This window comes from Sceloporus undulatus, chromosome 2 (genome assembly GCF_019175285.1).
Source record: "Sceloporus undulatus isolate JIND9_A2432 ecotype Alabama chromosome 2, SceUnd_v1.1, whole genome shotgun sequence".
Taxonomy (NCBI): Eukaryota; Metazoa; Chordata; class Lepidosauria; order Squamata; family Phrynosomatidae; genus Sceloporus; species Sceloporus undulatus.
The window spans coordinates 191,030,838-191,043,680 of NC_056523.1; the positions used below are offsets into that span (position 1 = coordinate 191,030,838).

General features: G+C 43.5%; 1 protein-coding gene across 4 annotated transcripts in view; it reads right to left on the bottom strand.

Annotated features, from left to right (window-relative positions):
* The window catches only part of FLNA (filamin A), a 107,080-nt gene that overhangs the window by 39,040 nt on the left and 55,197 nt on the right, over positions 1 to 12,843 (bottom strand). For all 4 annotated transcript variants that reach the window (XM_042449006.1, XM_042449003.1, XM_042449004.1 and 1 more), the window contains exons 18-24: positions 11,319 to 11,479; positions 11,135 to 11,225; positions 9,522 to 9,691; positions 8,259 to 8,376; positions 6,574 to 6,836; positions 2,775 to 3,372; positions 833 to 1,006 (exon numbers count right to left, since the gene is read on the bottom strand). In XM_042449006.1, the coding sequence (XP_042304940.1) occupies positions 833 to 1,006; positions 2,775 to 3,372; positions 6,574 to 6,836; positions 8,259 to 8,376; positions 9,522 to 9,691; positions 11,135 to 11,225; positions 11,319 to 11,479 (1,575 nt within the window). The remainder of the gene's footprint in view (positions 1 to 832; positions 1,007 to 2,774; positions 3,373 to 6,573; positions 6,837 to 8,258; positions 8,377 to 9,521; positions 9,692 to 11,134; positions 11,226 to 11,318; positions 11,480 to 12,843) is intronic.

Genomic DNA, 12,843 nt, shown 5'->3' on the forward strand with positions numbered 1-12,843 from the left:
CAACCTTGCCATTTACTTACTGCCAAAGCGCACAGCAGATGTGGTAACCATACAAGAAATCTGAAGGCTGGTGGGAACTGTAGACCAATAACATCTAGAAAGCTACATGATTCCCACTTCTGTCTCAGAGACATAAGGAACAATTAAGCTCATGCTCCAGCTTTCAATGGCTGAAAGACTATTACTTGTGAAGAATGTCCTTTGCACTCTCTCTCTCTCTCTCAGGTTTGTGTCAACCAACAGTGTTTCCTCACTCCTTTGACCTCACTGAATGGGCCAGGTTTAAAACTTGACTCAAGATGCCCCAAATCCTTTGATATTTTAGTCAAGAAGTTTAAGACAAAGCACATTGCATAGGGAAAAAAACCAGGTCAGAAAACATGATTTTTTCCTAGACTACAATTCCCCAGACCCCACAACCACATGGCCACTGGCAGGAGATTCCAGGAGTTGTAGTCCAAAAAAGCAACTTTTCCTAGCCTGGGGGGGAGGGAGCATGAACAAAACATGTGGGCACATACATATGAACCACTCCATTTTAAAATGCTAACTCTGCCATCCAAAGCAGGTCACCTGCCCAAGGACAAGGGCCATGCTAGGCTCCAGCCAGTCTTAACCACCCCCAACTTCTATGATCAGTTAAGAATCCAGCTACATTTCCAAGACAGTGACCCACACAACTTTTCATCTCTCAAACAAAGAAAACAAGGGCTACAATGAAAAAGTCTTCCTTTATGTTTCATGTCCCTTTCTACAAGTCTCTGTGCCCACCCATTCCAAGTGGAATCCCCACTTTGAGGAACTGTCACCTCCTCTCCCTCACAGCTCTCACCATCTTCATAAGGAGTGTATTCCACATGGTAGGTGCCATCTCCATTATCACGCACATAACTCTCTGTCAAATTTCCAGAGGGATTTGCCACTCTTGTTTTGATATGAGGGCCTCCAGCCTTAGTCAGGGCTCGCGCGTCCACACTGAACTCAGTGGTGGCTTCACGGAATACTCCTGTGGAGTAATAAAATATTATTGTTGTTGCTATTATTTACTTATATGTATCTTTCTCCCATAGGGACCCATAGGTCCAAAACACACTGCAGAAATAATCCAGTCTGAGACTGCTTTAACTGCCCTGGCTCAATACTAGGGAATCTTGGGAATTGTAGGACCAGAGCTCTCTGAGAGAAAAGGCTAAAGGTTCACAAAACTACAGTTCCAAAAACTTCCTAGCACCAAGCCAGGGCAATAAAAGTGGTCTCAAACTGGATTATCTTGCAGTGTGTTTGGACCAAGGCGGTATGAGCTGCAAAGAGCTGCATGAAGCATACCACAACAAAAAGCACATCTCAGAAGAGGACATCCATTTCCCATTAATTCCAGAATTATATCTGCTGAATATGCTCAACATATTGGGTCAACCAATAGAGAGAAATATGGTAAGCTAATATTGTATATTGTGTATAGCCACTAGACTGGTTTACGCATAGAAAGGAAAAATATAGAGATACCAAATGTAGAAGAATGGTGTACAAACTATTTGATTATGTACAAAATGGGAGAGTTGATGACATTTTATTAAACAAGACAACTAAACTCTTTGAAGAAAATTGGCAAACAGTTAGCAGACTATGGTTAAAATATACCTCAGTCAAGGGCTAAAACTCATGCCCCATAGAGATTAGAGAATGTGAGACTTCATCAGGATAAACTAATTTTGTTAGAATAATACCATTCTTAACATAAGCAAGTTAGGAATCATGATTAAAAGAAGAACTAAATAAGGTAAAATAAATAAGGAATAGATTAGCAGTATCAACTCACAACCTGAATTAAGGAGTCTGTTTTACTTCTATGTAATGTGTTTGTATGGTTATATTAGTTAAATTTAGATTGTGTGTATGAGGAAGTTGTAATTTGTGTTTTGTTTTTATTTATGGAAACCCAAATGATTTAAGCTCATGTACAACAGTCAGGCCCCTTATTCACTTGAAGGGCATGCCCTCCTTGTTCCCTACTCTCCATCTCACCTTATCACTTCAAGTCCTCTTATTGTGAGGTGCCAGGTTCATGCTTATAAGCTATCCTTGGTTTGGATTTCTAGTCTTTATAGTTATAAAGACTATTTAATGTATGAGGCAACACCTGTTTTAAAAAATTTAAAAGTCAAAGGATTAAGATCTTCAGTGCTCCTTTCCTATGACTGGCAGAATGAAATTATTCCCAGCAGTCTCACACAGTTGGAAGGCATCTCAAAGGCTATCTATCCAACCCTTTCCAGAAAGCTGATCATCCAACCTCTCTGTAAATAAGTTTCAACAGAGCTTGGATGGATACCTGGCAAAAATAGTATTGCCAGGTTTTCAATACTGTCATAAGGGAAAGTCAACATTCATGTCAGGCCTGACAGTGTGGGTGGTAGCTATTAACAATTTGTGTTCTCCTGAATACCAACTGGAGTACTAATTTTATTCTTAGCCATGTATTATCTGTAAAACACATTCCTAAATTACATGAAACTCCTTTCTATCTTATGCAGGACCCACATTCAAAATATGGGATTTTTAGCATCTGTTCAGTGTATAATTTTATAAAAGGAAGCTTTTTAACCCTGAAAGAGGGGACATCCTTTACAAAATGGCACATCTGCCAGCTCTAAAAGAGAAGCTATCCAACCTTCAAACAAGAGACATCTCTTATAATAAGGTATACTTAGAAACCTTATTCAGGAATGAGTGAAAGGACTGCTCGTAATACCTATGTTGCTTTACATCCTCACCTTTGCCTTCCACTCCAGGTCCATAGACTTTAACACCAGAGGTGTCCACAGCTGGTTCCACATTGAGCTTGCTGGGAAAGTTTGGTACAGGCTGACCACCGTATTTGATTGTGATGGTGTAGACACCCAGACAGAGAGGGATGTATGTGATGGTGTATGTGCCATCCCCATTGTCCCGCACATGGACCTCAGCTTGCGTGCCGCTTTCTGAGATGATCTCAATGGTGAGCTCGGCGCTACCAGCACTGGAGCAATCTACACTGAATTCTCCAGCCTGTCCCACTGTGGCATGTTCCAATCCAGGGCCAGAACATTTTACCTTGGATGGGTCAAAGCCAGGCACGACCTGGGCCTTGAAAGGAGAGCCTGGCACATGGGTGTCAGCAAAGAGGATGTTGATATTGTACTCGCCAGGTTCCGTGGGCAAATAAGAGACTGAGCAAGTGCCATCTCCATTGTCCAGGCATTCAATTTTGGCTTCACAGGGGCCCTCCACAGTCAGGCCAAGACCACCATTTCCAGCTCCTTTGGTATCTATGGTAAAGGGGGCAGGAGCACCAGCCAAGCCACCCTTCAGGCCTGGACCATAGGCCTTCACCTAAGGATGGGGGAAAGGGAGGGGAGAAGAGAAACAAAAATAATCTCAGACACCCTTGATAACAATGGCCTATTAACTTAACTCCTTTAAAACTGAGTATGCTCTCCTGAAGGCAATGTTTCACCACTCCAAGATAGAGAAATCGTTTGTGAATGGTTAACTTGCCCTCATAAAACTGAAGTACAATATTGCTGAGGAAGACTGAAAACTCATTGAGGTTTGCAGATGTTCACCCACTTCCTAAACTTTCCACTACAGCAGCCACCACTCCCCCATTCCATAGACCAAAAACGCATAGGAATGAGGAAGTTGTTCAATATTCTTCTCCAACCAGATATCCTCCAGATGTACTGCCCAACTGCCACCATCCCCAGCCATAATGTTTTAGAGAAACCCTTCTCCATCCCCAGCTATAAATGCTGAGGATGGAGGGACTTGTTCTCCAAAACACATAGAGGATATCAAGTTGGTAAATGGACAAGCATGCAAAGTCACCATGATGTCACAAGTTCACTCTGCCAGACTAGCTAGCATTTCTCTTCACAAAATGGGGGGGGGGGGGGGGGAGGTATGTTTTTGGGGGGCTGAAGCAGTGCTCTGTCCAGGAAAGTGTATCTATGCACATTATGCGGCACATGGATACTGTAGGAAAACCATTCAGGCACACTCACTCCACACAGTGCAAGCAAAATTCCAAGTCAAATTATTTGAAAATCTAAGACTCTACTTTCCGCAAACTACCTGTTTCCTGCCTACTTCTCCTGTATGTCACATAGCAGGGAGGCCTAGCCAATGCATACCTAGAAAATGGCTAGGGAACTTTGAAGTTGGGGCTCATGTCCCCTCAGGGAAATAATGTTATCATTGTATTGAACCCAGGCCACGTAGGTGCATATGCAAACTTGAACAGCCAACCATGGAGTACAGCAACCAGAGTGTCTTTCTGAATGACTGAGGGTTCAGTGGTTCAGCCTTCAAGCTTGCACATTCATCTGCCAACCTCCATGTTAGGCTTCCCTATGTGTATGTGACTGTTGCATCTCACATAAGGGAATGCAACCTTCAAATTAAAAAGTTTCCCACCAGTAGAGTAGTGGAGTTAGGACTCACAGGATCCTAAGGTCATTACTTTTTGATTACCAGGGATGGGGATATCATCTGCCACCTCTTTTTGGATGCCTTGTTCCTTTGGAACTTTGCTGTTGTTTCTACGATAGCTGTAAGGGCTCAGCAGTAACATATGGTTGGGAACTACCCTCTTGTCATTCAAAGTCTTTCACAGCACCCTGACCCTAAATGACTGAAAGCCTTTTAGCTCTATCAGAGACCTGCTGCTGGAAGAGATCAAAACTCTTACTGGTTTGTTGATTTAGATCAATCCAACCATTTGCATTTTTGAGCTGTTCTTCGTGGCCTTGCTATGAAGGCTGCCATGATGCAAACTGCCCTTTAGGATGCACCACTACACCACTGTACCCAGCTCTAACACTTCCTGAGCTTGGATTTCCCATCACAATAAATTAGAAAAGCCTACTTCCTGGAAGAGCTCTAGGGCACCAAGGGACTCACTCATAACCATGGTGAATACACGGAAAATGTAGAGCCTGATAAAATGCTCAAGGGGCATCTCCCGCCTCTAGACTAGCAGTTTGCTGGCTGGGCCTGAACACCATAGTACTGTCTAATTACTGGAGCAAGAGAAGCTATCAGGAGTGGCACTAGCTTCAATGTCAGTGAGACACTGAATCCAGTCTAGGTTTTGTCTGAATTTTAAAATTAGTTGAACTCTCTCCCCAAAATACATGGGAACCACAAGCTGAATTAGTATCTAGTTAGAAAGAGATCATGGGCAGTGACTTTCTAGAAAAAAGAAGAAAGGATACCAATCACCAATGGAACTCTGCATGCGCCTAGAAACACTACACTGAGAAGGTATATACAGGATAGCCATGTAGCAAAGAACAATAACATTCAAAATCCACCAAACAGTGATACCTTTATTGGACCAACTAAAATGCACAGAATACATGATGTAAGCTTTCAAAGCCCCACTGGCTTCTTCATTAGGCAAAAGTGTTTAAAATTATGAAAATGTTAGTCACATGTCTGCAGTTCATCAAGATGCTGTAGCTGTTCTCAGTTCAGGTGGAATGGGTACATTTCTTACATAGGAAATCTTTCCTAATGCAAAAGCATGGAGGCTTCTTTAGAAATTCAGTGGTCTCTGCCTAACAAAGGGGTTTGTAGCTTCACAAGGACAGAGGCATCATGGATCCCAAGAGACCTTTCTGTGTTGCTAATGGAATTTAGAGTTTATTTCCTGGAGTAACCACATGGTCAGAAAGCGATGGGCCCTGCCTGCCTGAATTCCCTCCAGTACCACCTGAACTGGGAACAGCTATATCGTCTTGACAAAAGATAGATCTGTGACTAGCATTGTCACTATTTTTTTTCTCCTGCAGAAGCCAGTGGAGCTTTGAAAGCTTGCAACATGTATGTTGTGAGCTTTGGTTGGCCCCATAAAGGTATCACTGTTTGTGGTTTTGGATGTTATTGTACTTTATACTGAGAAGGTGCATGCTCCAAGGCAACACCTGGGGTACTAGACCTTTGGAAGTAGGCAGGAGGTGGCTACTACAGTTAAAAGTCTTGTACAATAAAATAAGAAGAAAAAGAAAATAAAGAATTCAAACAAGATGGGGAAAAGAGGAAAACGGGAAAAAAGAAAGAAAAGAGCAAAGTGAACACAGAGAAGAAAATTCAAGACAGATTAAAACATTATATTAGATAGGTGTAATAACATTCTGCTGTATGATATTGTGAATATAAGGATAACTAAGGGGATGTAGAAAATCAAATAAATAATTTTTTTTTAAAAAAAGTCTTGTACAGCCAGCCTTCCATAGCCAGAGATTTTTATCCACAGATTCTCCATCCACAGCTTGAAAATATTCAAGAATATATAAATACCAAAAAGCAAACCTTGATTTTGCCATTTTATATGAGGTACACCATTTTAGCATCCATTGTATTTAATGGGAACTGAATATCCATTTGGCATCCATGGGGGGGGGGGGCGGTGTTCTGGAACCAAACCCCAGTGGATACCAAGGGCCCACTGTACCCTTCAAAGCCTCTCCATCAGAGCTATAAGTAAACAAGAAATCACAACCCACTCATTCTCTGACTGGGAACTCTTACCTTGGATGGGTTGGTGGGAGGCACAGCTTCTACAGGGAAGGGGCTGCCTGGAACGGGTACTCCATCATAGGTCACATCCACCTCATAGGGTCCTTCCTCCCGGGGGATGAACTTCACCACACTGTTGTCTGAGCTGAGGCCTGGTTCCACTTTACAGGGCACAGGCTTGTTGGCAGGGCCAGTGATCTTGGCAGCCACTTTGCCTTGGCCTCCAGCCCCCTTGGACTTGACTGTGAACTCCTGGTCTTTGCCCACTTCCACTTCTGCAAAAATGGGTTGTACATCAGCTCTGTCTCTGTATAGCTCTGTTCATGCCACAAACACCTCATTCTCCCCACATGGCCCACAGATCCCCATACCACCAAATCCCCTTTCCTTTACTGAGTACATTAAGAACGACCACAAAATCACCAAAGCTGAAGTAAACACTCTTATTCCTACTAGGTCACAGAGAGGAAACTTTTGAGCTTCATCTCCCAGAAGTCCCAGCCAGCATGACTAATGAGACTGGGGGGAGTTGTAGTCCAAAATTATTTGGAAGAACCAAAGTTTTCCCACTGCAGTTCTAGGTAGTGGTTTTCAGATTTGTGCCACCATATCCCAGGACCTGGAAAAGGTGATAATACTTTGGGGTTGGGATTAAGCCAAAGGGAGGGATACATTTTGGCATGACTTATGTTTCCTGAAAAACAAAAAGGTCTCTGGAGCACTTCCAGTTTTCTAGCCCTGGCATCCATCCAGTAAGGAAAGTGTTCTATTTGAGCAGCCGCTAAGAAGGCCTCTAAATAAGATTTGCCTTTTCTACATTTGTTTCCCGTCTCAGTTCTATCTTATGAAATTCACAAACTAGAGCTGGGGAGCGGGGGGAGTACAGTTGCAGATTTGACTTTTGCGGATTTGATTATAAATAGATTCTATTAATATGTTATCTCTAGGAATCTCTAGATCCTCCAGCATGGCTTTGCTGGAAGTTGACCACAGAGTGATTCTGGAGGACTTAAAGATGTCTAGAGGTCCTCCAGTGCAATATATGGCCAATGCCCGCTACATGTTGACCACAGAGTTGCACTGGAGGATCTAGACATTCCTAGACAGGAGTTCTCTCAGATAAAAAAAATATAGTGGCATTTTATTTGTGGTTTTCCCACTTTCATCACTAACCTAAACTAATATTGAAGGACCACTATATTTCTTCTAACAGTGGCTTGTGAGGTTGGTGAAATCTTCAATGTTCTTGTCAGAATATGAGCCATAACAATTTAAACCAATACAGATGGACACACAAGAATTTGTGTTCAATGGGAACTGTGCTGTCTTTTATGGTCACATAGCTGCAAGCAAATGATGTGACTCCAATCTGACAGGGGTGGGAGAGGAGAAGATAAACTAATATTGAGCAATAATTCAGTTATCACCATGAGGTTCTGAGATGTTGAGCATGCAGCTTCCACCTAGAACTGCAATACTGTTCAGCTCCCTCTTCACAATTTGTAAGGCACTTACTGACTCTGTCAAAGCAGGCACTTCCCTTCATTGTTGAAAAGGAGGGGAGCTGGGGCAGCAAAAAGGCAGACCCACCACTACCACCACCATCATGATCCAGAACAAGTTCTAGAACTGCATTCTCCATTTACTTTCCACAATTAGAAAAAGCAGAAATAAGCAATGCTATGCCAGATACATACTATCTCCAAGCCCAGAGATCTTGATTTTGCTGAGATCCAGGGTGGGTGCCACTCCCACGTTGAACGGGCTTTTGGGGATGTGGTCTCCTCCATATGTTACATTCACACCAATGTTACCCTGTTAAGACAGAACCCAGTGGTGTATCAGCCATCATCCACAGCAGGCACCTTTTCTACCCAAGTTTCTGCCTGCTTCCCCCCCCCCCCCCCCAAACATGTTCTACTGTGCATTAACAGGACCCTTCACAGGAGCAAGTGGAGTGCAGAGAAGGGGCTGTGGGATCTGCCCAGCTCTTCAGCACAGATCTGGGGCTAAGCCCCCTCCTGTCCCCTTTGCCTTTATCAGCTGAACAGCAAGGAAATGAGAGGTTTAGTTTTCCCTTCCCCATAAGCCTAATGATGACACCACTCCCTTCCCCTTCTATTGAGCTTTTCCCTGAGAATAGCAGAGATATAAAGGGGGAATGGCCATTGGAGAATGGGTGAAACACAGCAACACCAAATTGTTCCTCAACACTTCTGATAGAAGTGGCAAGGTACATTGGGGTGGCAGAAGAGAGGTCTTCAAGGTTCTGCTTCCGACTACCATCAGGCTTACTGGTATGCAACCCCCTGCCACTTTCATGCAGAAGCAGGTCTGGAACTTCAAGATTTTCCTCACCTCTCATCTAGAGGCACACTTTTCAGTGACAAATGATGTAATTCACAACCTCCCCTTTTCCTGCTCAGTGTGTCATGTTCATAACATGGACTGACTGAAAGCCTAGTTTTGCTAAAAATGGTAATGTGACTGCATCAGTTTCTCCTTTAACAGACTCTTCTGTTAAACTTACATTTTATATTTAGATTAGGATTAAGATCTTCAACAGTTATAGATTGTGTTCAGGCAATGACATGTTTTATGTTTGTTTTTTGTCACTGTTTAGTTTGTAAGAAGGTTTTGAATAAAAAATAATGTAAAAACACCTCAATACTTGAGGTAAGCAATCTCCAAGACACTCCTTTACAGAGGGAGAACCCCTGCTCTTCCAAAGTGCTCTGGAGGCAAGGAAAAGATACAAGACCAAGCTTATATGAAAGTGATGCACCACTCAACTCCTCTAAAGCTACCAAGAATCATGGGATCCCCTTAATCAAGGAGGGGGAGGAGGTCTAGGATCTAGTTTCCATTGCCTATTCCAGGCTTAAGGCCATTGTTGTCCACATCATGTTTCAAGTATGGCCAGACTCTTAAATCTACCTGTTTCTTCCCCATCTACTTACCTGCTGCACAGGGGTGTATTTGACTGTATAGGTGTTATCATGGTGATCAATTATTTCTGAATCTCTAACAGCCTCTCCCTTGGCTGGGCCAGTGAACTGGACATCCAGCTTGGCCTTGCCAGCTGCCTTGGTGTTGACGGTGAAATAGGTTGGTTTACCAATCTCTACTCCTGGGGAAGAAAGAGAAGGATGATCAAAATGTTTGCTGAAGCTCACAGACAGGGCTGGGTACCCAATGTTCTTGGATCACAATTACCATCATCCCTCATCACAGGACTTCTCCAGCTGTGAGTTTATGGCAAATACACTCCAGTAATGTTTAGAGGTCCATATGTTTAGAGGTTCTCAGCCTGCCTCACAGGATGAGGCACCTTAATATGTTAACAACACACTGCTTGGCAGCAGCTCCACTACTCTTCTAATCATGTGGTTCAACAGAGGTTTTTCTAAGGCCTCTTCCATATTGCTTTTAACATCTTGCCAAGATTTAAGTTCTAACTACTGTTTGTTTGTTTTTTTAAAAAAGCAATGAAGTCAATTACTCATTTTAGAGGGCTTGTATTCTCTGTTCCCCACATTTTTTTCAGCTCCAACTATGGCAGTGGCAGCTTTCTACTTTCAAGGGATAGGTGATAGAGTAGGGTTAGAGATAAAACTAAAGCAGGTTACGGAAAGTAAATTACAGCAGATAATAAGATTAGAGACAAGACTACAGCCGCCATGGCATTCCCCAGGGAGACCTCTGATTCTGACCTTGGGTGAGAGGAACTGTGAGGATCATAGGGGCAGAAAACCTTCTGAAGTTTCCTTCCCACTTAATGGCATCCTGGGGAAGTCCCAGAGTATCATATATTGCCTATGAAACCCATCTATGGAGAAGGAGATGCAGAGTTCTTCAGAAACACTAAGGTAATGGGGGAAGGGAAATGCCTGTCAGTGAAAAAAGTCTCACTGCACTAAATTATGACCTTAGCACTAATAGCTTCCCACAAACTCGACCAGAGATGCTTCCTCTCTAATCCTGGGCCTTCAATGCATTCTCTGTTTGTGGAAAATAAGGAGGCATTTCAAGACATCCAGGCATTTCAAGAGCCAGGCAGATCCAATCTTTAGGCTCAGCCATATATCAACACACCACCTGAATGTGCCTGGCTTGGCTCCCCATCTGCCTGTGTTTCTGAAGGCAAGGGGGAACAGACTCCTCTTGGAGCTGAAGTGCCAGCTGTTGTTTTTTTGACCAGGCAGCCAGCAACGTTAGGGGGGGCAGGCAACACCCTTAATATCACACTGCGTGAAGGGGATCACTAAACTGGGAACCAAGTTTGCCATTCCAAACTGGTTCCCCAACCTGTTCTAAAAGCAATAAGTAAGGGGGCCACCCCCTCTGTAATTCAAGCTCTCACTTTGAATATCAAGCTAAACAGAGGCAGATTGGAGTCACTTGTACCAAAGCCAACCTTTCAAGATGGTAAACATCTTTTTAATGCACACACTTGAACTTCCTCTTCTGTACAGATTTCAAGGAGCCATTCCCCACCCTTGATCCTGCTTCAGTTTACCAGCCACACATCCACTTCCCAAGTCACACTGGTTTACCGTGTGTCCCAACTCACCACTTCTGTTGAGGCCAGGTCCCTCAGCCTTGACCTTGCTAGCATCATGTGAGGGATCCACTTTGATTCTGATGGGACTGGTAGGGGTAGCCTAGGGATTAAGAAAAAAAGTAAGCAGAACTATATCTAGTTCTCACAGACATATACAAAATTTGGCACCCGCCATCTTGGAAAGAGGACTTACCTGGTCAGCAAAAAGCACCATGATGGTATAGCTGCCAGCACCACGGGGTGTGTACTTGACCGTGAAAGTGTCATTGTCATTCCGAATTATGTCAAAGTCAATGTCTGCCTCGGCTGGGCCCACAACACCTGGTGCACACTTGATCCCAATACTCACATCACCTTTAAGAAAGGACAAAGCTCAACAGCAGGAGGAAGGAGGAGGGCTATTGGTTTAAGAGCAGCAACAGGATATTTTATCACAGCCTCCCTTCAAAGTATGCTGTGGATCCCCAGTCTTTTTAAGGGAAAGTTAATTCTCAGTGTGCTGCAGCTTGTGCTACAGGTTCTGTTTCTTTTTCCCAGTGGGAAAGCATTTGTGTCCTTCTTGCACACAGACATTTGCACATATATTCTGCCTCACTCTATATAGAGTATCCCATCTAAGAGCTTGGAAAATATATTTTTAAATATTAACTTCCAGACATCTTCCAAATAGCATGGAGAGTCCAAATAAAGAGAGGATTTTGTAGAGCAAGGAAGTCACCACAGATTGGGGGGGGGGGTGGCTCTCCAGATGTTTTGGCCTACACTTCCCACCAGCTCCACTCAATACAATGACAAGGGGATGATGGGAGTTATAGTACAGCCAGCCCTCTATATGTGCATATTCAACCACTCATGGTTTGAAAATATTCATTGTATTTAATGGGACTTGAGCATGCACAGATTTTGGAATCCACAAGAGGTCTAGGAACCAAACCACAGTCGATACCAAGGGCCCACTGTACAAGAACATCTGGAGGAGCACACAATCCTGACTGCTGCTATAAATAAACTACAGCTCTAGATCTATAGTGGAGTGCTTGGAGAAATTCTTAGTGTTGATACTATAGTTTTTGTTGGTGACCACATCCCCCACTTGCCATGAAGTTTCATTTCTTTTGGTAAAAGTATGACAAGAGAGCCCCATTTCCACACTCTAGCTTGAAGAAGGTAGAGGGACAGGATTTCACTCCCTGGAGTTGTCCTGGCTTTGGAGAGTTTTAGATATACATACACCCCCCCACTCTCCAAGCTAGAGAAGAAGTGTTTAAGCAATAGGTGGAGGACAGAGGTCTCCATCTGGGAAGTGGCACTGTAAGACCGTCTTTCCTCCCAGCAGTTATTTGGAATGGATATTTGTACTTATAAAACCAGAGTTTTGGCTACAGTCCTACATCACTGGAGTGCCGAGCAGATAGGCGCCTGGTCTGCTTTCATGTTCAGAAGCATAAAGCCACATAAACTCTTTAGATGTTGTGAGAAGACAATCACCATCATCCTCGGTGACTGGCCAGGCTAACTGGGACTGACAGAACATTTAGACACAACTATACATTTCCTGCCCTTACCCCATGGTTGAGGGTGGTCTGAGTTCAAGTGAATGGTGTGTGTACAAACATTTCTCATTCTGCTGCTTGTATTCTTCCTCATCGCCCACCCCCTGCATTGTGAAACATGCAGCCCTAGAGCTCCAAAGCTCTGCTTGGACAACCTTCTAAATA